Source organism: Heteronotia binoei, chromosome 6, assembly GCF_032191835.1.
Source record: "Heteronotia binoei isolate CCM8104 ecotype False Entrance Well chromosome 6, APGP_CSIRO_Hbin_v1, whole genome shotgun sequence".
In the NCBI taxonomy this organism is placed as follows: domain Eukaryota; kingdom Metazoa; phylum Chordata; class Lepidosauria; order Squamata; family Gekkonidae; genus Heteronotia; species Heteronotia binoei.
In genome coordinates this window covers 109,866,409-109,888,271 of record NC_083228.1, presented here as the reverse complement: position 1 = coordinate 109,888,271, position 21,863 = coordinate 109,866,409, and the positions used below count along the sequence as shown (strand labels likewise).

General features: G+C 40.4%; 1 protein-coding gene across 2 annotated transcripts in view; it reads right to left on the bottom strand.

Moving 5' to 3' along the window:
• Positions 1–1,121: 1,121 nt before the first annotated feature.
• SUCNR1 (succinate receptor 1) overlaps positions 1,122–21,863 on the bottom strand; it is a 39,577-nt gene continuing 18,835 nt past the window's right edge. Inside the window, exons 3-4 of one of the 2 annotated variants that reach the window (XM_060240896.1) lie at positions 4,695–4,795; positions 1,122–2,275 (exon numbers count right to left, since the gene is read on the bottom strand). In XM_060240896.1, coding sequence (XP_060096879.1) covers positions 1,241–2,275; positions 4,695–4,697 — 1,038 coding nt within the window. In that variant the 5' untranslated portion in view covers positions 4,698–4,795 and the 3' untranslated portion in view covers positions 1,122–1,240. Of the gene's footprint in view, positions 2,276–4,694; positions 4,806–21,863 lie in introns of those variants that run through there. The other variant, XM_060240894.1, reaches the window with a different exon arrangement.

The following is a 21,863-nucleotide window of genomic DNA, read 5'->3' as shown; positions in this document are numbered from 1 at the left end:
GATTTCATAGCATTATAAATTGTTGTGATTCAATTTAGTCACTTTTCACTGCTTTTTTCCTGTAATTGTGTCCCCTAATCTGGTGCTCCACTGGAAGCCAATATCAGTGTATCAGTGTTGCCTATGAGGTCATGGCAGAGTGACAGGACTTATCTGCAGAAAAGCTCGCAAATGCTTCACAGTTTATGGTCAAATTTCTATTATTCTGAGTCCTCTCTGGGAGAGACATAAGAGACCTAATTATCCTAAATAAATGAGCTGGGCAAGAGCTAGCAGACACAATGGAGGCTGCGTAAAATTCCTTTATACCAGCCTTCACCACCATCTCATAGGATTTCATAAGTGTCCTATAAAATGCTCTTGTGGTTTCATTACAAAATTCACTCTGGTCATCTGAGTTCCATTTCATCCCCTTAAATTCCATAGTATAGCAGGGAGATGTTTTCTGCCAGGGATGGAGAGGACATCAAGGGGCAATTCCAATGGCTTCAGAGAGATGGGAATTCCAATCCTCTATTAGCTCATCTAAGGAATTGATGGAGGGCATCAGTTCCCGCAGAGCATTCTGGAATCCAGTCATATCCATTAGTCTCTATGGGCAAGCATAAATCCACTCACTACCTAGATGAGGGGGGGGGGCAGGGGCACCCAGCTAGACCTTCACAGTGCAGTGATCTGACCATGGCACTAACATCTTGTATCAATTCTCTTTTCTTCTTCAAGCATTTAACATCTAGTTAGAATGATGGTCCACCTCCCTGCTTGAAATATAGTCAGGGAGGAGTCCACAAGGACATTTTGCCACTCAATGGTGATGGGAATATGACCTTAACTTTATAAATTAGGGATACTTAATGAGACAGGCATTTATCCCCTAGTTGTTGATACCTGCCATGGTATTCACATTCCAGTTATACAGTCTTATAGTTGCAGTTCTCTGCTGAAAATCTCAGCTGATTGTTAATAGATGGGTTCTGTTTATAAGTCTATGTTTTATGAATTTGGAGAAAACAGGCAAGTAGCACTGACCAAGGTGGCAAGAGGTCACAGAAAGTCAAGTCTTTGAGAGAGAAGAGAGGAATAAGTCAGGGTAAGAGATAATGCAATAACTTCAAACAGCATCGTGATAAGGATTTATTTCCTTTTGCCAGCTGAAGCAAAGACCAGGAGAGTTCTTTATATTGCTCAGTTAGTTTCTAAAACTAAAACGGAAACATTTTGTCACATAAACCAAAGCTGTTCAGCTTTCTCTGTGACTGGTTGTGCCTTCATTGGTACAATGTAGGTTTCTCTTTCCAAGCCAGACAGAGAGGGACATTTCACTTTGTTTGCAACAAGACGTAGGCCTTTTAAAGAGGTGTCTTATTTTGCTTGTCAGCATATCTCTGAAGTGATCTCCCATGAAGAAATAGAAGATGGGGTTAATTGCGCTGTTCAAAAATGCAACAGGCCTGGTTATAATATAAACAACGTTGATTATGTTTCTTGTGCACTCAGACACCTCCCATAGTTCTGTGCGAGAAGCAATCCTAACATTGCGCATGATGTGATAGGGAGTGAAGAGCAGTGAAAAGATACTCATTGCCATGATGACTAATGTGAGAGGTTTCTCAAGAGTCATGGCCGCAGTGAGCTGTGAGCTGCGGCTTTTAAGGAAGTGAAGCGTCTTGATGTAAAAAGAGCACATGATACACAAGGGAATTATGAAACCAACAATTGTCAAGATCACACTATAGATGAGGCTTTGGGCTGCATCTCCTGAACTTGCATAGTCCATACATTCGCTAGTGCTGTTGTCTTCCTGTACTTTTATGAAGATTATCATGGGTAGCAATTCCAGTGAAACTAAGACCCATATGGCAAAGGAGAAAACAACAGCCACATTCTTTTTCTGCAGAAAATGATTTCTGAAAGGGTATTTCATGAGCAGGTATCTATCAAAACTGATAAAGGAAAGGAAAAGGATGCTTGTGTATAAATTGGCATGTAGAATGATCCTGTTGACTTGACACCAAACGATCTTATAAGGCCATGTTCCACTAGAATAACTGGACACCAGCAAGGGAAGGGTGCAAAGGAATGCAAAATCCGACAGTGTTAGGCTGAATAGGTAGATGTTGCCGCTTCTCCAGTTTTTGAGGCAGAATACGTAGCCAAAAACAACCACACTGTTGCCAGTGATGCCAAATATGAACTCAAGAGCATACATGGTGGAAAGGTAATACTTTTCCAGATATTTTGATATATCCAAGCATTGTCCGGTCCCATTAATATCCTGGAAATGTAAACCTAATGTTAATAGTATGAATAAAATTGCATTTACTTTACTACACATTTGATAGCAAAGGAGATTATTGTAGTCTCATATTTCTTGTCCTTTAATCATGTCCAAATGTTAGTTAAGCCTTTGATAAATATTTGAACTCAATGTGTTCCGAGCTGGTAGCATAAAACGAACATCATTACAAATTTCTTCTAAAGGAAAGTTAAATCTCAGTTCTGTTTTCACAATGGAAGCCCAGGCAGAGTTACTTCAATCCAAGCCCATGGATTCTGTAATACCTCTGCACAGAATTGCATCATTAGCCTACCAAATGGGAGAACAAGGCTGTCTTTTCTTTAGAAAACAACATTGTATCATATAGTAACATATGATATGCTGCTGTTTTCTAAAGACAGCTTTTTGAGGGAAATTCAGGAGAAGAACAAAAATTACCTTAATGCAATCAATGAAGAACTAAAGAGTAGATTCTCAGAGTTACACCCTTCTAAGCCCTTCCACATAAGTTGACTTTGAAGGGTATAATGCTTATTAGGACTGTACTGTGCTTACTGGGAAAACTTCCTTAGTGACTCACTGTTTCGAGATCATTTTTCAGGCATGCATCATAGCTACAATTGTGTTCATAATCAAGGTAGTCCTTCAAAAACTATTATAAGAAATGGAAATGTTTGCCACAGCACAGTGAATACGGATAGCAAGTGTAGGTGTTCTTGGCAATATTAGAGAAACGGTTCCTACAAAGCTTAAATTGGGAGAAAATGAACAATGGACTAGGCTCTATGAACTGCCAGTGGAAGCCACTGATGGTCTGGAATCTTCCCTGCCCTCTTGACCCTGAGCCCTTCCTGTCAGCATCTCTAGCTAGAGGAAACAAGCAGGTCCAAACAACCTCTGTCTGCATATTTTCCAACCTGATCCAGTTTGATTCTGTGTGCTTTCCCCATATTAGATGTTCAGGGTGCGATTGATTAGGAGAGGGTACTGAAAGCCAAATTTTCCCTCCCCACCAGAATTAAGCACTATTCAAAGTACTGAATTAGGGAAAGATACCTAAAGCCCCAGTTTCTACATATTAAAGTCTGGAGTGGGGCCTGTGTGTACAGTGTTTGCACATTGCACTAAAGGACTTTGTAGAAGCTCAAAATATTGATGGTAGATCAGTGAGAACAGATGGTGGGTGAGGAAACCAATATAATCCCATCAAAGCTTGATTTTATAATTTCTACTAATCCTCAATTAAGATGCCTTTTAACAAAAGCACTTCTGAAAAATCTGCTAAATGCCATGGCCCTGAAAATAGAATTCCTAAATCAGCAATGTGTAATTAAAGGAATCTGCATATTTATTGCAGAAATGTTTCCTAACTCAAAGAACCGCAGAAACACAACAAAACTCTCCTTAGGCTTGCACCTGTGGAGAAGTGGCATCCAGCCTCCACACAAGCTCCTGCCTGGAGATTCCTGCAAATGAGCTCACAAAACCTATGCATTGCTAGAATGTGATAAACCCTAAAGGACCATCTCTTCCCGTATGCCCCCATGCAGCAGTTGTGAGCCTCAGGTTGCCACCTACAAGTTGTTCCACCACTTCAGGCAGCCTGCCTGGCATCAACTAGAGCTTATATCTATTCTTTTGCAGCTCCTCAGGGAAACCAGGAGGATGCTGTGTCAAGAAATTTTTAAGAGGTGCTGCAAAGCCATTTTATTTGCCAGGGCACTGAACAGGGCAAAGGTGAGTTATTCGGGTTTTTATTTTATTCCGTAAGTTTTAAATTGTGACTTGTAAGCTGTCTTGAGACACATGGAAAAGTGGGATACAAATATTTTAATGAATGAAATTAAATGCTGGATGCACTCTGACAGTAAAGATAGACAGTGAAGTGCTAAGTACAACCACGGAAAGATATTCTGCCACCTAGATTGCATTCATTTAACTGAGGTACATTTTTTAAAAAAAAATTGTCTGTATACTCTGTATAAATGATTGCAAAACTTTGTTTCATACTACAATGCAGTAAGAAAGATGTCAATAACACAAAGGTAATTACAACTATCATAACATTTTAGACTTTGGACAACAGTTTTTACTATGTGATGTAGAAGTTCTGAACAAAAGTATGAACCATTCAGGCATTTTCTTAATAAGATTAAGATAAGAGAAACTACCACTTTTGAAATCATTAGCATTTAGAATGTAGACTAGATGTTATCATTGCTGAAAGCAAAACTTTCAAAACATGTCACACAATCTTTAAAGTAATAATCAAGTTAAAATTCACTCTTAGACAGGTTGGGCATCCTCCACTAACAGGTTTATTAACTAAAATAATTAGATCCTCAGCCACTCATGATTACAAAGGATGCAAAATAAATTACAAAAATCCATATAATAGATCAGTTTTACTACATACCATTCTGTAGAATGGGTATTGGCTTTTCCAGATATGCCTTTACCATGATCCGAAGAAAGATTCCAGGTCAGTAGAATGCTGCTTGGCACAGCTCTCAGCATCTGGTTTCCACAGTGGATAGAAAGTGGTTAATGATTCAAAGTGTACAGAGAATTTGTTTGTGTGAGGTAGGCATGGGGCTGCTCCACTGACAGAAAGTATTGCAAAATTCATCCTGAGTCAACAGCAGAAATAATGGAAATAATTATTCTTTGCAATGGCCTGTTCAAAGCTAACCAACTGCACTTGTTGTTAAGGGCCCAGCTAAATAGTTTTGATTGTGCTCAGTGCCCAAGAAGCTTTTTCTGCAGCCCTTAGGGTTGTTATAAGGCAGCAAAGAAGTGCTTTTAAATGTCTGGATTCAGCAAAGTGATCTATAATGCTGCCTATGAAATGTACCTCTTACAACAGTAACAAACTCTTATATGACTGGTTGCTGCAATATGATTCCTGGAGTCACCCTGTATCTTATCATCACTACATATTCTGCTGATACCTGTGTTTAAATATTTGGACTATCTAAATCTCAATGAAACGAACAGGATGAAGCCAGGGAAATCAGAATACTTCAGTTTACCTATGGTTGTTGATCATGTGTTGTTCTACCCAATCTGACCTTGTGTTTATTTATTTACTTCATCTATACCCCACTTTTTGCTTGCAACATTCCCTTCTTCTCCTTTTTATCTTCACAACCGGTCTGTGGGGCAGGTTAGGGCAAGAGTATGTGACTGGCCCAAGGTCACCCAGCAGGCTTCCGTGGCAGAGTGGGGATTCAGATCCTAATCCAAGACTTTAACCACTAATTTGGAAAAGGGGCTGTGGCTCAATGGCAGAGCATCTGCAGAGGAGGAGGAGATCAGATTTATACCCCATCCCTCACTACTTGAAGGAATCTCAGAGCAGCTTACAATCTCCTTTCCTTTCCCCTCCCCACAATAGACATCCTGTAAGGTAAGTAGGGCTGAGAGCTCTAACAGAAACTGCTCTTTCCAGAGCAGTCTCTGAGAGTTGCATATGGAGGAGTTGGGAATCAATCCCAGTACGTAACCACTACACAAGACTGGCTTTCACACAGAAGCACACAGAAGATCTTGAGTCTAATCCCTGACATCTCCAGTTAAAGTGAAGTGATGTGAAAGACCCTGCAGAGCCACTGCCAGTTTGAGTAGACAATCCTGGCCTTGGTAGGTCAGTGCTCATATTCAGGGTAAGGCAGCTTCACGTACGTTCATGTGTGTATTCAATGTCTCTTTATCTGGAAACTTATAAACCACCCTGTAAAAAGTCTGCCATGAAAATGTCATGATGCAATGTCACCGCAGAGTCAGAAATTACTGGTGCTTGCCCAGGGGCTACCTTTACCTTTTTTTTAGCTGAATCTCATCAGAGGTAAGATGGTCTAAATTACCAAACAATCTGGTAGCATACCTATTTATAAAATACCTTCACTTTTTGCCATCCCTGCAGTAGCCATAAAGGGTAGATGGATATTAAACCCATAGTGCAGCTGAGAGTGGGCTAAGTCTCTCAATCATGTGCAATTCCCCTCCCACATTCCACATGAGTTTTGTATATGCAAGTTCTGTGTTTCTCAAAACAGTTGAAGTGGAAGTTCAGTGGAATGAACTATTCAGTTCATTCTTCAACCCACGTATTAAGCATATTAACTGAGTAACCTGAGTTTTCTTCCAAGCACCAAATGCCTTCAGATATGAGTTTCTTCCATTGTGTTCTTACATACTATTAGATATGTCAGCTGAAGCTAACCACCTTGAGCATCCTACTGATTTTCACGCATGCTTAATTCTCCCATTGAAATCAATAGCAATTAAAAGGGCTTAATTGTGGACACATTTTTAAGCTATGCTCACTAGGGTTCTATTTCACATTAGCATACAAAATCAACTTTGTTCATACAGAGAATGGAAATTTCCCGCCTCATATCAACTAATACTTCACAATGGACCTATAAATTATTTATTGGAATAGCAGGACAAAATAGACAACGAAAAAGATAATTCTGATTGCCCCATAGAGCATGCTGTAGGACTCCATTGTTTGTATAGTAAATGAATATGAGATTACATACATTCATAAAGCACTCATTGCTTGTCATAGCAGTTGCATTGGGAATATCGAAAATGGACAACAAACAAAGCATTCATTATTTCAGTGCTTCTAAGGCTTCACAAAAGGAAAGAGAAGCTAAGTGGGATACCCAGATGGGAGGCCAAAGAAAACTCTACAGAGGAAGGCACTGGCAAACCACCTCTGCTTCTCACTTGCCTTGCAAGACCCTTGCTGGGGTCATCATAATTTGGTTGTGTCTTGACAGCACTTATATGCATAAGAATCCACTTCCATGAGAAAAATGTCATGCAACTTCCATTTATAGGATCGGGTGCATGGATCAGAATTGCAGTATGATAGTCTCAGACTCGAAGTTTCCTATTTTGGGCCATCTAGTTGCTAAAAGGCAGGATAATTTGTCCAGCAAAGAGGGACACTGCATCTTTTACATATTATAGACAGTCCCTCCCATCATGAATCTTGAATCCCACTAGAGCACTGACACAGCAGTTGCCATGAGTACTGCATTCTGATGCATTATCTGGCCTCCTGTTTTCAGTGCTGGGTTATAGAAGGAACAGGCTTCCATGGTATCCTCAGACACACATTAATACACTCTTTAAACAGGATGTGCATTTAACCAAAGCAACAATAGGAGTCTATTGCTTTGACAGAACTCCTGGCTTCACTAAGATCTGATCACCATTTAAAGTCCCCTCCCCACATGTTCAAATAGCTTTTGGGGGTTCCCTTGTTCCATTTGTCCCTACCAAGCAGTGAAATATCTACCACAGTATCAAATGTGACATCATTTTTGAAAACAAAGGCTTTTAACTCTCACTGTTTTTGATATAATCCAAAATTACCAGTGTGGGAAAGAACTATTAGTACTCATTGTTAATCATGCTATTGGTATAAGTTGGCTAATCACTTCCAAGAAATGAAAGTGTCTCATCAGCCATAGCACAAAAATAGGAACAAAAACCACATCATACTTTAGGAGCAACTACACGGTGTTTTATAGTCTCATTTATACATCTCTTTCCCCAATGTGTTTTTTAAAATGACTCCTCTTGTCTCCTACACTTGGGCTTCATGTGCATATTTGCTTCTGCTTCCTTTAGTGACCATTTTGTAGTTGGCTCTGCCTCCTGTGGCAGCCATTTTGTGATTGCACCCACTACCCTGTGTTGAAGGTACCCACAGGTCCAAAAGAGCTGGGGACTCCTACGGTACAGCATTTTTCTGTATGACACACATCAAACTTTATGTCCCATATCTGGACTGAATTTTTTTAAAATGTGTTGTTTTCAGAACTTGCTGGTTTTCAGAGTGCCTCTGATGATGCGCTTATCACATTTCAGTTTTCAACCTGTTGTAGAAGTATCTGAACGATTTAACACCCATCCTCCTTTGTTTGTACAACCGATGCTGATGTTCTACCTACCCACTTCTAAAATGGTCATAAAATACTGTTATGAATGAGCTTCTAACACTATTGACAGTTTGTTTACATTATTCACAAAGGCAGCAGCAGAAATATTTTTAGCTATTATTTTCAGTCTCTGAACATGTCTGCTATAAACAAATAGGAAACAAGCAGGAGGCCAGCGGCTGTGACACATGCTATAGGTCTAGCTGTGCCGTTGGCTGTTGAGATGAGTTACTGGCTACAGCTGTCGTGTTGAGTTTAGGAGGCATTCTCACATTTCTTCAAGCAAGGCAATAAGGAAAGAAAGAGATGCAAAACAGAGTGGGGGTGAGGAGAATTAAGATACAGTTAATGGCTTCAAACCACACAAGGTTTCTATGCCTCAGACACAGGAATAAATGGGAAACCTCATACAATGAATAATAATTTTAAAAGTTGGTTTTGTTTTGAGGCTAAAAACAGCTCATTCCTCCCCCCTCCCCCTAAGAATAAGAGCTTTGGGAGCAATCTAATAAACTTTATAGCATTATTCCAGATAGTGAAAAATACAAATGTGCACACCAGTAGCACCTTTAAGACCAACAAAGTTTTATTCAGATTGTAAAGTTTCATGTGTGTGTACACTTCATCCGACCAATGTATGATCACACCAATGTACAGTAGGCTTCACAACTGGGTAACATCAAATACTTTGTAATAGTGAACACATAACAAGAGTTAACCTATATCCATCTAGATACAGAAAAGAGCAAGAGTCCAGTAGCACATTAAAGACTAAAAAAAATTGTGGCAGGGTATGAGCTTCCATGAATCACTGCTCACTTTTTCAGATACAGCTAGAATGTGAATCCAGGACTTCTGGGCTTCGTCGCCTTAAGCTCAGTGGGGGTCCGCGGAGCTCGTCTCTAATGACCACCCTGAATGGGATGATTGGAGACGTACCGCAGTCGCGGCATCTCTAGGGAGACCCTGGAGGGGTCTCCTGTTATCAAGGGGCTTTGCAGGGAGCCAGGGAAATAGTGGCAGCTGTTCCTTATCCTTCTTCTCTGGTGCTCCACTGCCATGGTCACCATTACAGCAGAAAGAGGTGAACACCCAGCTGCTTGCTTTCTTCTTCCAACAAGCTTCTGATGCATTGTTTTTCTACCTTAGGCACTGAAATACTACTTTGCAAGTAAGTCTGCTTCTCATTACCACTGCCTAATGGGTCATTTTACATAACAACAAATGGGACAGTTCAAAGGAAGGGAAAGAGGTGAATTCCCTCCCACTTTTCCATGAGTGTGGCTTAAAAAGACAAAGAACAACTTTAAGCATTTGCAACAATCTGAATTAGACTGAATATAGATACTTAAATCAACCTGGTTTATGATTGAATAAGTGACAAGGAGATCATTACTCAGTTATAATTTGGTCTGAACAAAAACAAGATATATTTTAGAGAGATTTGTATCTGTTGCCTGAGTGGAACTGAAATGACAACAATCAAAAGACACAGCTGGAGAAGATTTGGAAGGATAGACTAACTGGGTTTCTGAGTTATTTTTCAACTTTGATTACTAGACTGAGTTATTCTGTGGAGAAAAATTGCATTGCAAAGCGAAATGTTTCATAAAAAAGATATAATGGATACCATAATCTCTCTAAAGAAGGACCTTGGTTCATTAACAGAGTTGATAAAAAAGCAAATGGGAGCTCTTATTTTGAAAGGCAGAGAAACTTTAAATCTACGTGGGCAGAGTGTTAAAGAGATCTCGGTGAAGTCTGTGGAGTTGAAACCAATGGATAAAGATCCATTGGGGAAGGAGCCAAAGAAAATTAAAATGGAACCAGATTGCGCAGTTATTAATAAGGACCGGAAATCAAGACCGACTAAAGCTTTTCTGAGAGGAAGTGATGGTGTGGGAGCCTTATTATTTTTACCGAGATGGATGAACGCACTAAGGAGAGAGGATATTTCAGGAAAAAAATCAAGACTTGGAAAACTTTCAAGAAGAAGGGATTTTAAATTGTTTTTCTTTCTGTAGGTAATTGGAACTCTTAACAAAAACTGACATGCGATTTCAAAAGGTCAAGTGAGACCCTAGGGACATGGATGCTTCTCTTTTGTCTGCTATTTTCTATATTCTTTTTTTTTTTTTTAAGAAAGTTAAATAGAGCTATGTATTAAAGAGCGAGCTATAGAGGTAATAGATGCTTTGTTTGTTTTTTTAGGTAAAAATATATGTGTGGGAGTTGTGGCTGTTATGGTATATTAGGTTTGTGCCTCTCAGAGCAATATGGTTATAGAAGTTACAGTATCCAAAAGCTTTTAAAAGAATTTTACATAAATAAACAATTAACTTGGATCATTTTTAAGAAGGCAGATAACACAATTATTTTGTAATCTGGTAGATCTGCTCATAGTATGTTTAACTGGAGAAACTGTTTATATTGATAAACTATTATGTTTTTTGTTCGCCACTTTTTTATCTCTCTATTTTTTATGTTATTTTAAATTTGCTTTCTTTCTCTCCATTTGAAATAAAAAAGTTAGAAGGATAAAGAGATGATATTTGTTTTTCATGCTTATCCAAATGATGACATCGCTAAAATAACAAGTCAACTTGTACTTTTAATATGGGTAAGTTTAACCAGTTAGTTTTGTGTTGTGACCTTTCAGACTTTTTATATCTATATGTGCTGAAGAAGAATAGAATAGTTTAGACTCGTATCTTAAGTAACAGATTAGTAAAAGGAGTATAATGGAAAATGAAGAATATAAGGAGAAAATTCAATACTTGCAGGTAGAAAGAATTGGGTATTTTGTTTTGCAGTAGAAATGTAACTGATATATTTGCAGCTTTCTTTGTTTCTGGTTTCCCATTCTGTATCCACCCCTCCTTCTTGTTGTTTCTGTATCTATGCATATGCTTTCTCTTTTTGTAGCTAAAATCAATAAAAATTATAAAATTCTAGAATGTGAATCCAGCTGTCATTGTATCTTGGAGTGTGGAGTGATTTCAGATGGGGCAAATCACTCCACTCTCCAAGATATAGGACAGATGGACTTAAATTCTAGTTATATCTGAAGAAGTGAGCAGTGACCAGGGCTTTTTTTTTTAAGAAAACAGCTCAGCAGGAACTCATTTGCATATTAGGCTACACCCTCTGATGTCACCATTGTTTCACATAGGGCTTTTTTGAAGAAAAAGCCTAGCAGGAACTCGTTTGTGTATTAGGCCAAACTGCTGATGCCAAGCCAGCTGGAACTGCGTTTCTGTGCATTCCTTCTAAAAAAAAAAGCCCTGGCAGTGACTCACAAAAGCTGATGCCCTGCCACAAATTTTCTTAGCCTTTAAGATGCTGCTGAACTCTTGCTCTGTTCTGCTGCTACAAACAGATGCACAAGGCTACCCATCTTGATACATCTAGATATAGTTCATGAGAGACATTTCTCTTAAAAATAATGGATGGGTAGGACCAGGCAAACTGAAAGCAGGAGGAGAAAAATGATCACTCTGTCAGAAAACTGAATGGACAAGGGAAATGCTTCCTTGGATTAAAGATTGTCATTGTAAAAGAAACACATAGATGCTAACAGGCAAGTTGATTGCAAAGGCAACAGTGCACCCGAGATTTAGGGCCTCTTCAAATGTTAGCTTGCTTCCAATTTGATATATAATGAACTGAATGCTATGACCCGCTGCTCATCTAACAAGTTTATTAGCATCCCCATGCTTTGACTATGGACTAGGAAGTGTTGAATGAAATGTAAAATGTCTCTTGCAACAACAAGGGGGAAAACTCTGACCCAAATTTCATATTTCATGTGGGTTATTAAACATCTCAGAGCAAGATCAAAATCTATATAGCATTGTTGGACTTTGAATAATGGTTTCAACAGGACCATCACTTGTTTTTGTTTCCAATCTAGATACCACAAGCCACTCTGGAAATACAGTGCAAGAGAACAGATTCATCCTGCTGTCCACTAAATCTTTTCTTCCAATAAAAATAAGCAATGTGATTATGAATTGCAATATGAAACATTGCTAAATGGGGGAAAATGCCATCTAAAGATCTGAGTCACCAGAATTTAAGTTTTACAGGGTAGCACAAGTATTATGCTGATTTTGTATGTGTACATTAAACCTGCGCCTGCAAATATAGTGCTTCATTGTATGCATGACTAATGTGCAGGTTACCATAGATGCTCCATGGGATATATAAACACTTGTAAAATCTATGTGCCATTGCCAGTACATCAATCATATCAATACCAACTTTATACTTTTGACAGCACATGGAATTATTTATATTGTAAGTAACTCGTTTGAGTGTTTGTAACGTGCACAGCCTTGCATGTCTCAGTCTTCCTCCAGCGATTTTACACAACATTACCTGCATTAAAAAAGAAAACACAGATTCTCCAGAGTGACTAAATGGAACATATGGCAGGAAAAATCTACTCCTGAACTGTGTAAGAGGTCCAAAGTCCAAATGTAATTGCTACTAGGGTGAACATTGTCGATGACTACTTTCTCCTCTGTCTTTTTCAATGGAGAACAGATGTCATGATCAGTACAGATGAGTTTCCTATGGGTTGCTGTGGGCAAGGGGTGCCAATCTGACACCAACACTTTGGTTCAACTTGTTTTGTGCATTAACAGTATTTGTGTACATCATTTTAATGGCTATAGAATCAATTAGCAATATTTAAGAATTCACACAAACAGCTAATTCCAAAAGCATTTCCACTGGTTTCAATGAGAAATGTATGCCAACCTTTAACTTCCCTTGCCCAAGTGGGATGAAATTCTCCAGGCTCCACTCCTCTCTCACAAGACTCTCCTGCTCCAACTTTAGGCAGAAAGAAGGAAAGTACAATTCATCTGTGGATCTAACTCCCCCTAACCATACAACTGAAATTCTTGGGGTTTAATGGAGCCTCCCTGCCAAATTGCAGGCAAAGAGGACCATGGGTCCTCTTTATGGATCCATTTTACTATGGGTTCATTTTACTATTTAAAATCTCCTATGCAAGATGGGCGCACAGAATGTAGATAAGTTATTTCACTCTGACCCCTCTTGCTTACAGGTGGAGGCCTACACACACACACACACATAAAACCCATCCTTTGTGCCAGAATCATTGATTTCAGCTTTTGCCCCCTCCCAAATCCTGTCTAACAATTGAGCTGTTGAGATGGTGAAACCTCCGAACTGAAAATTAACACAGAAAATTCCTTTTTGGCTTCATTCCAGGATTTCCAAAATGGATGTGGGTAGGAATGGACATGAACCACAACAATGCAGTTTGTTTTGGTTTGTGGTTCATGGCTGAACTATGAACTGAACTAGTTTGTTCTCTTTTGAACCAGTTCAGTTTGTAGACCCAGCAAACCTCATTTAAAGGGATTGCAATCCCTTTAAATAGGGTTTTCAGAAAACTGCAAGAACAGCTGAGTGGTGGGAGCACTTCCCATCTCTTCAGCTGTTTCAGGCTTTCTTGTGCTGCCCCTTTAAAGTTTAAAGAGATGGCACAAGAAAGCCAGAAAACAGCGAGAAACCTTTCAGGAATCAGAGCTGGGCACCACTTCAACAGCAGGAGCTCCTCTGAATATTAGACCACTCCCCCCTGATGCAGCCAATCCTCCTGGAGCTCCAGTAGGCCCTGTACTAAGAGCCTTTTAAGCTCTCAGAGATCGGCTACATCAGGGGAGTATGGCCTAATATGCAGAGGAGCTCCTGCTAGAAAAAGAGCCCTGGCTGTGATCCAGGAGAGCCCAGACACTCACACAACCTTCCTCCATTGCCTGAGGATGCTCCAACACCTAGACTTCCCAGCAGGAACTCACCCAGGAGAGGTCAGCAGTGGAGGAAGGGCCGCCAGCCAAGGCAGCTAGCAACAAGGTGGAGGAGACAGCAAAACTGGGCCCAGCAGAAAGTGTGCATCTTGATTTTCCTCTGTGGGCAAGGCCATCCATCCAGTTTCATAGTTGTGGTCTAGTGCTGTGATCCCCAGTATAGCACCCACAGGCATCTTGGTCCTCAGATATTGTGGCATTTGCTTCTTTCACCTACCATCTCTTCCATATCTTGAGTCCAGACTTGGTCAGGAGAATAGCAACTTCAAATATTTTAAATAAAATAAAGCAAAGCAAGACATTGAATGTATTGCCTTTTGTCTGGGGTTTTATGTATAATTCTATTTTTATGTTACATGGGTAAATCAATCACCTTTCCCACTTCACAGCATTAATTTTTCATAGTGTTGCTTGTAAGTGGACTCGCTTAAAACATACTCTAATTTGCAGCTGACACTGTGGCATGCTACACAAGACTGTTTCAGAAGTTAAATGAATCCAGGTTTTCTTTAAGCCATCACTTGCCTAACCATGCATTGAGAATGTCCTTGGGATCCCTTCTCTGTCTGCCTATGCCCTCTGAAGTTTAACAAGTGGCAAAGACCTTTCTTAACAGAGATGCCCAAACTATACAAAAAGTCCCTTCTCAGAAAGATTAATCTTGTCTTTCCACTAATGGCATTGTGTGTAGGAAGTGCCATCAAGTTGCAGGTTATGATAACTCACAGCTTCTTCAAGGCAAGAGATGTGGAGAGGTGGTTTGCCATTCCCTGTCTCTATACAGAGGCCCTTGATTTCCTTGCTGGTCTCCCATCCAAATTCTGACCAGGACCAACCCTGCTTAGCTTCTGAATGCCAGGTAAAATCCATGCTTTCCTTGCTAGTTTCCTCATTGTGTTCTTTCTTCTTCCCCTCACATATCTAGATTTTCTACCAAACCTCTTTATACATTTACAAATTTTGTAACTCCTATTTGTTGGTTTGGACCATTTTCATTGTTATTTACTGATTACGTAGTTGCGGACTCTTTTCTGTTAAAAGGCTGAGCATAAATATTTCCATAAACAGATTTATAAAGCACTGTGAGATGTAACACAGTATGAACTGACACAGGAATGATGTATCTGATTACTCAGTTGTATAAAGCTATGTTTGACTGAGCTTCTAACCTATTTACTTAACAGGATGTTAAAGTACAGTTTAATGAATTAGCAGGGAACTTGTTTTTAACTATGGATACATGCTCAGCTTCAAAGAATTCATGCAGGGCTTTTTGTAGAAAAAGCCCAGGTGGAGCTCATTTGCATATTAGGCCATACCCCCTGGCACCAAGCCTGTCAGAACTGAATTCCTGTGCTTTCCTGTCCAAAAAAAGGATGAGCTCAGCAGTTTGCTAGTCAACAAGCTTATTGGTAGTGGTACAACACTTCCTTTTTCCTGTCCCATTCAAGACCCTTAGATTTTATCCTCAGTACTCAAGGAACACACAGGCAGCAGGGAGAGTGTGGCAGGGACTGTTGCTCTAAAGAATTCAAGATGGCATCCAAGCAGGGTGGTTATTTTCCCATTATATCCTATGACAAAAGTGAAGATGAGTGATAATGGTTAGCTCTTGACCATCCAGTGAGCACCACAGCTAAGCAGACCTTGAAACCCAGGAACAACTTGACTTCAATGAAGCCTCCATGTGCAAACCAGATCCACCAGGTCAGGGTCAATATTTGGTTTAAAGCAGATGGAGATGATCCCTCTACAGCCAGTAAAGGTTAAGAGCATTGTGCATTTGGCTTGATTTAAATACATTTAAAAGCACTGAATTTCAGCCCATGTCCCACTGAAGAAATTGTCAAAGTAACTACTGATGGCATATTTCTCAAAAGCATTCTTATGTCCTAGTCCAATATACATGCACAAAGTCCTTTTCTGAGCATGAAAATCCTACCAATTGTTTGATGTTGAATAGAAAAGAAAGGTGAATTTCATGTGCACAGTTCTGGCTGTTGGATTGGAGAGGGAAACTGCATGCATAGCTCCTTATTGAGGTAGAAATATTTGTACATAAACTGGCTTCCTTGACATAGCTGAACACATGCTTGTTTCTATCCTAGGATTTACTCCTAGTGCTAATGTAGTTGGACAATTGGATACAACCCATGATATAAAGGAATGTATTATAGACCTGACCCCTTGGCCCTTGGGAGCATATTTATAAAAGTCTGTTTGCTAGCTGGCTGCATTTAGAGGAAATTGTTTGCTAAATAAAATATTGGCACACATTGTTGAAAATCTCTGTTTTTCATCTGTCTCTCTGGAAAGAAATACACCTGGCATTAAGGATTTCCTGCCAGATTCAAAAGGTATTTTTGCAAATGTTTTGAAGTATTAGTGGTGCTCAAAGGGGAAAAAATATTATAATACAAAGGCTTTTGCAAACAAAGTTATATAAAAAGCCTGTTTCTGGACTCCATCTCTTTGTTTATTCATCTATCCAGTCTTTTTACCCAATGGGGATGCAAAATAGATTACATCACTGTCCTCTCCTCCATTCTATTCTCACAACAACACTGAGAGGTAGGTTAGGCTGGAAGTGTGTGATTGGCCCAAGTTCACCCAGCAAGCTTTCACAGGAGCAAGGAGAATTGAACCTGGGTCTCCCAATCCTAGCCTGACCCTTTAATTACTATACCACACAGGCTTTTTGTTAAAAAATTCAAACCCAAGGTTAATTTTAGTTAGCGATTAAATGCTTTTCCTCATTCTTATTTTCCTGGCTTGTAAATTACTGGGGCTGTTCCACACATGTTTTGCTCTCTCTAATGATGAATTTGATATCACACAGGTTTCTTTCTGGCATAGAAATCTACAGTTTAAATCTGCAAGGAAACTTGTTGGACATAAACTTGTGTGATGTTGAATTGCCCACTAGAGGGAGCAAAATGTGTGGAACAGAAAAACACCCAATGAAACAAGAACGTAAAACTGAGGAAAATGATAAGAGAATTTTTCAAGAAGCCATAAAGGTTTGCTATCTTGTAAAAAAATAACTTTTTTTTTTGCATCTTTATACATCCTCAGTGTACTTTGTTTCCTTCTCTGCACTGATGCAGCCCTCTTCTGTTTACTCCCTTCTAATTATCCATATCTTTAGCACTGGAGAAAATTTTGCATACATATTTTATTCATTTTTTATTATTAAAACATTCCTATCCTGTCTTCCCTTTTGGTTCAAAGTGGTTTACTGGGAAATGTGTGGATCTTTTATCCAACACTTAGAGGAATGAGGTAGCATCTGCTCACAAAGAAACCCCCTGCCATCCCCAAACAAGGAAGATCCCATGCATATCTGATAGGATAAACACCATGATTTTCCCTCCAGCCTAGCCAGTTTTGAAGGCAGAATTAAGGGAACTATGATTAGGATAGTGGCTACAGTTGTGGCTACAGATGCATGGCTTATGGGGGGGGAGGGGGAGAAGAAGAAGAAGAAATTGGATTTATATCCCGCCCTCCACTCCGAAGAGTCTCAGAGTGGCTCACAATCTTCTTTACCTTCCTCCCCTACAACAAACACCCTGTGAGGTGGGTGGGGCTGAGAGGGCTCTCACAGCAGCTGCCCTTTCAAGGACAACCTCTGCCAGAGCTATGGCTAACCCAAGGCCATTCCAGCAGGAGCAAGTGGAGGAGTGGAGAATCAAACCCGGTTCTCCCAGATAAAAGTCCACGCACTTAACCACTACACCAAACTGGAGGTGGATACAATGGGGAGAAAAGTTACAGAACTACAGCCAGATCTGACCTCAGCCACAGTGCATCCCAATCACCCCCCATCCACATGCACAGACATTTTGAAACTTGGGAGGACTTCAAAATCAGGAGGCTGAAGTTGGTTCATTATTCACAGATGCTTATTCATTCCTTATTCATTCCTTATTCATTCCTTATTTGTGAATTCAACCAAAAACACTGAAGAGAGTTTGAAAGCTCTGAACCCCAACATAAGGTCTGGACCCCGTATATCATACACCCCCTTCTTCAGGGGACTCTGCCCTTCGAGAAGACATGTGCTGCCTCATGGTCCAATGAGCGGTTCTTGTGCCAGCTGCTCCAAAACAAGGTGCTCCAGGACACTCAGACAGACAGACACTGGGGACAAGCTGTACTCCAAAACAATGCTTGGACCACCCCAAGTGACACATCCCCACACTTGGGTCACTGTCCTCTTCAAGAAGACATGCAAAGGTGCCCAGTCCAAACACTGGTTCCGGAACCACAAGCTTCCAATCGGGGTGCCACCTAGAAGCTTGTATTTTAAAGGAGATTTGAATAAGGAACTATTTTGATTGATTGCCCTCTGCACCCCAAAATGCACTCTGGACCACCATATGCCATACACCCCCACATTCAGGGCACTCTGCCCTTCGAGAGGACATGTGCTGTCTCATGGTCCAATGAGCGGTTCTTGTGCCAGCTGCTCCAGAGCAAGGTATTCCCAGGACACTCAAAGAGGCAGACACTGGGGACAGGCTGTACCTCAAAACAATGTTTGGACCACCCCAAGTGACACATCGCCATACTCAGGGCACTGTCCTCTTCAAGAAGACATGCAGAAGTGCCCGGTCCAAAAACTGGTTCTGGCACCACAAGCAGAGTGCCCTGAATGTGGGGGTGTATGGCATGTGGTGGTGCCTGGTTCAAATATTGGTTCTGCGCCAAAGGCTTCCAATTGAGATGCCACCTAGAAGCCTGTATTTCAAAGGAGGTTTGAATAAGTTACTATTTTGATTGCTTGCCCTCTACACTCCAAAATGCACTTTGGACCACCATATGCCATACACCCCCACGTTCAGGGCACTCTGTGCTTCGAGAGGACATGTGCTGTCCCACGGTCCAATGAGTGGTTCTCGTGCCAGCTGCTCCAAAATGAGGTGCTCCCAGGGCACTCAAAGAGGCAGACACTGGGGCAAGGCTGTACCCCAAAACAATGCTTGGACCACCCCAAGTGACACATCCCCACGCTTGGGACAGCTTCCAATTGGGGTTCCACTTAGAAGCCTGTATTTTAAAGGAGATTTGAATAAGGAACTATTTTGATTACTTGCTTTCTGCACCCCAAAATACAGCATGGACCACCACATGCCATACAACCCGTAGGTTCAGGGAACTCTGCCCTTTGATCTGAGTAGCATGAGCATGTGAAAGCAATAAAACAGTAATATGTCAAAATGTGAGAATGTCTGTTCCTGGGCCAAAAGGAAGGCATTTCTGTCTCAGGAGTTTTCCCATCCAACTAATTTACCTTTTAACGTGTAACATACATATAGTTTGCATTAGGAGAAAAATACATTAAAATATAGTGGGAGATGGGTAATGTAATGGGAAATGGGAAAAACATATGTAATGGGAAAAACATCCACTATCCCTATTTGAGTATGTCAATACAGCTAAAAGGGGATTACGTTGGATAGTGATGTTCTTGTCCATCTAATTTACTTTTTAACATATAAACATCATTCTAGTTTGCCATAGGAAAAAAAGAATACAATAAAATATAGTGAAAATGGGTTAAGTATATGTAATAAGATAAACAGGCAATATCTTTATTTTGAGTATGCCAGTACAAATAATTATTCTGATACACTATTCTAAAAGAGAAATACATAGGAATACTGTGGATGTATAACTATACTCAGTGAGAGTGTATTTAGCATTTGTAATGAGATAAAAAAACCCAATATCCCTGTTCAGTCCTGGGGAGGTGTTTCATAATAATTTGTAATTCAGCAATCTCTCTCTCCATTCTGTTCTTGAAGTTCCTTTGCAGTAAAACAGCTACTTTGAGGTCACCCATTGAATGCTTTGGAAGGTTAAAGTGTTCCTCCACAAGTGTTCCTCCACAAGTTTCTCAGTTCCGTAATTCCTGATGTCGGATTTGTGTCCATTTATCCTTTGGCGGAGGGTTTGTCCTGTTTGCCCTATGTAGAGAACTGAAGGGCATTTAATGGCATATATAATGTTAGAAGATGAGCAAGTGAATGAACCTGAGTTGGTATAGTTAATGCTGTTAGGTCCAGTGATTGTGTTGTCTGGGTGTATATGGCAGCAAAGTTGGCACTTGGGTTTATTGCGAGCTCTGGTACCAGTGTCCATGCTCAGACGAGATGTTGTATTGTTGTGGATGAGGAGTTGTTTGAGATTAGGGGACTGTCTGTGTGCAAGAAAACATTTACCCCCCCCCCCAGTACTTTTGAAAGGGAGCTGTCACTATCCAGTATAGGTTGTAAGTTGTTGATGATTCACTTTTTGGGGTGTAGAGGGCAAGCAATCAAAATAGTTCCTTATTCAAATCTCCTTTGAAATAGAGGCTTCTAAGTGGCACCCCGATTGGAAGCTTTTGGTGCCGGAACGAATGTTTAAACCAGGCACCTCTGCATGTCTTCTTAAAGAGGACAGTGCCCCGAGTGTGAGGATGTGTCACTTGGGGTGGTCCAAACATTGTTTTGAGGTAAAGCCTGTCCCCAGTGTCTGCCTCTTTGAGTGTCCTGAGGGCACTTGATCTGGAGCAGCTGGTAGAAGAACCACTCATTAGACCATGAGACAGCACATGTCTTCTCAAAGGGTAGGGTTCCCTGAACATGGGGGTGTATGGCATGCGGTGGTCCAAAGTGCATTTTGGGGTGCAGAGGGCAAGCAATCAAAATAGCTCCTTATTCAAATCTCCTTTGAAATACAGGCTTTTAGGTGGCACCCCAATTGGAAGCTTTTGGCGCTGGAACAAATGTTTGGACCAGGCACTTCTGCATGTCTTCTTGAAGAGGACAGTGCCCAAGTGTGAGGATGTGTCACTTGGGGTGATCCAAACATTGTTTGGGGGTAAAGCCTGTCCCCAGTGTCTGTCTGTTTGTGTGTCCTGGGGGCACCTTGTTTTGGAGCAGCTGGAGCGAGAACTGCTCATTGGACCATGAGGCAGCACATGTCTTCTCAAAGGGCAGAGTCCCCTGAAGAAGGGGGGGTATGATATATGTGGGTGCAAATCTTATTTTGGGGTTCAGAGCTTTCAAACTTTCTTCAGTGTTTTTGGTTGAATTCACGAATAAGGAATGAATAAGGATCTGCGAATAAGAAACCAACTTCAGCCTCCTTTCAAAATCAAGATGTGATGGGGAAGGGGGAAGGGGCATTCACTTAAAACTACTCTGGATAATTACAAGCTCTTCCACAGACCTCTCTCTCTCTCTGTGTGACAACAATGAAACAGAACACAAAACATTTTTATTTCAACCAGTTTAAACAGCTGGAAACCGAATTCAAATCAAAACAGAGTTCAAATTGTAATTCAAATAGAATTATGTCCCGTAGAAAGTGGCCATGGCACAGTGTAATAATTGATTAATCATCTTTAGACTAATAATTAGAATATTATAACATTAAAGACAACAAGAGGCTAGTCTATATGTGTGTGTGTGTGTGTGTGTGTGTGTGTGTATAATTAAGTTCCCTTTTCAGTTGGTATATATACAATTGACCAAGAAACAAATGCATCCACATTTTTACCTGCAAAGTAGAGATTACTAGTTTAGGTGTTACTTATGACATTAAAATTAATCTTATAATAAGTCGCTACTTACCATGTCATGGAAGTGGAACTGATTTCAGGCACTGGTTCACAGTTAATGGTTTGAGAATATCAGTGCGCTGCTGGAACATAGGTCAGACATCCAAATGATACTGTTATTTAGAGAATTCGGAAGGTGTTTTGCTTTTTGTGGAAGATGGGTT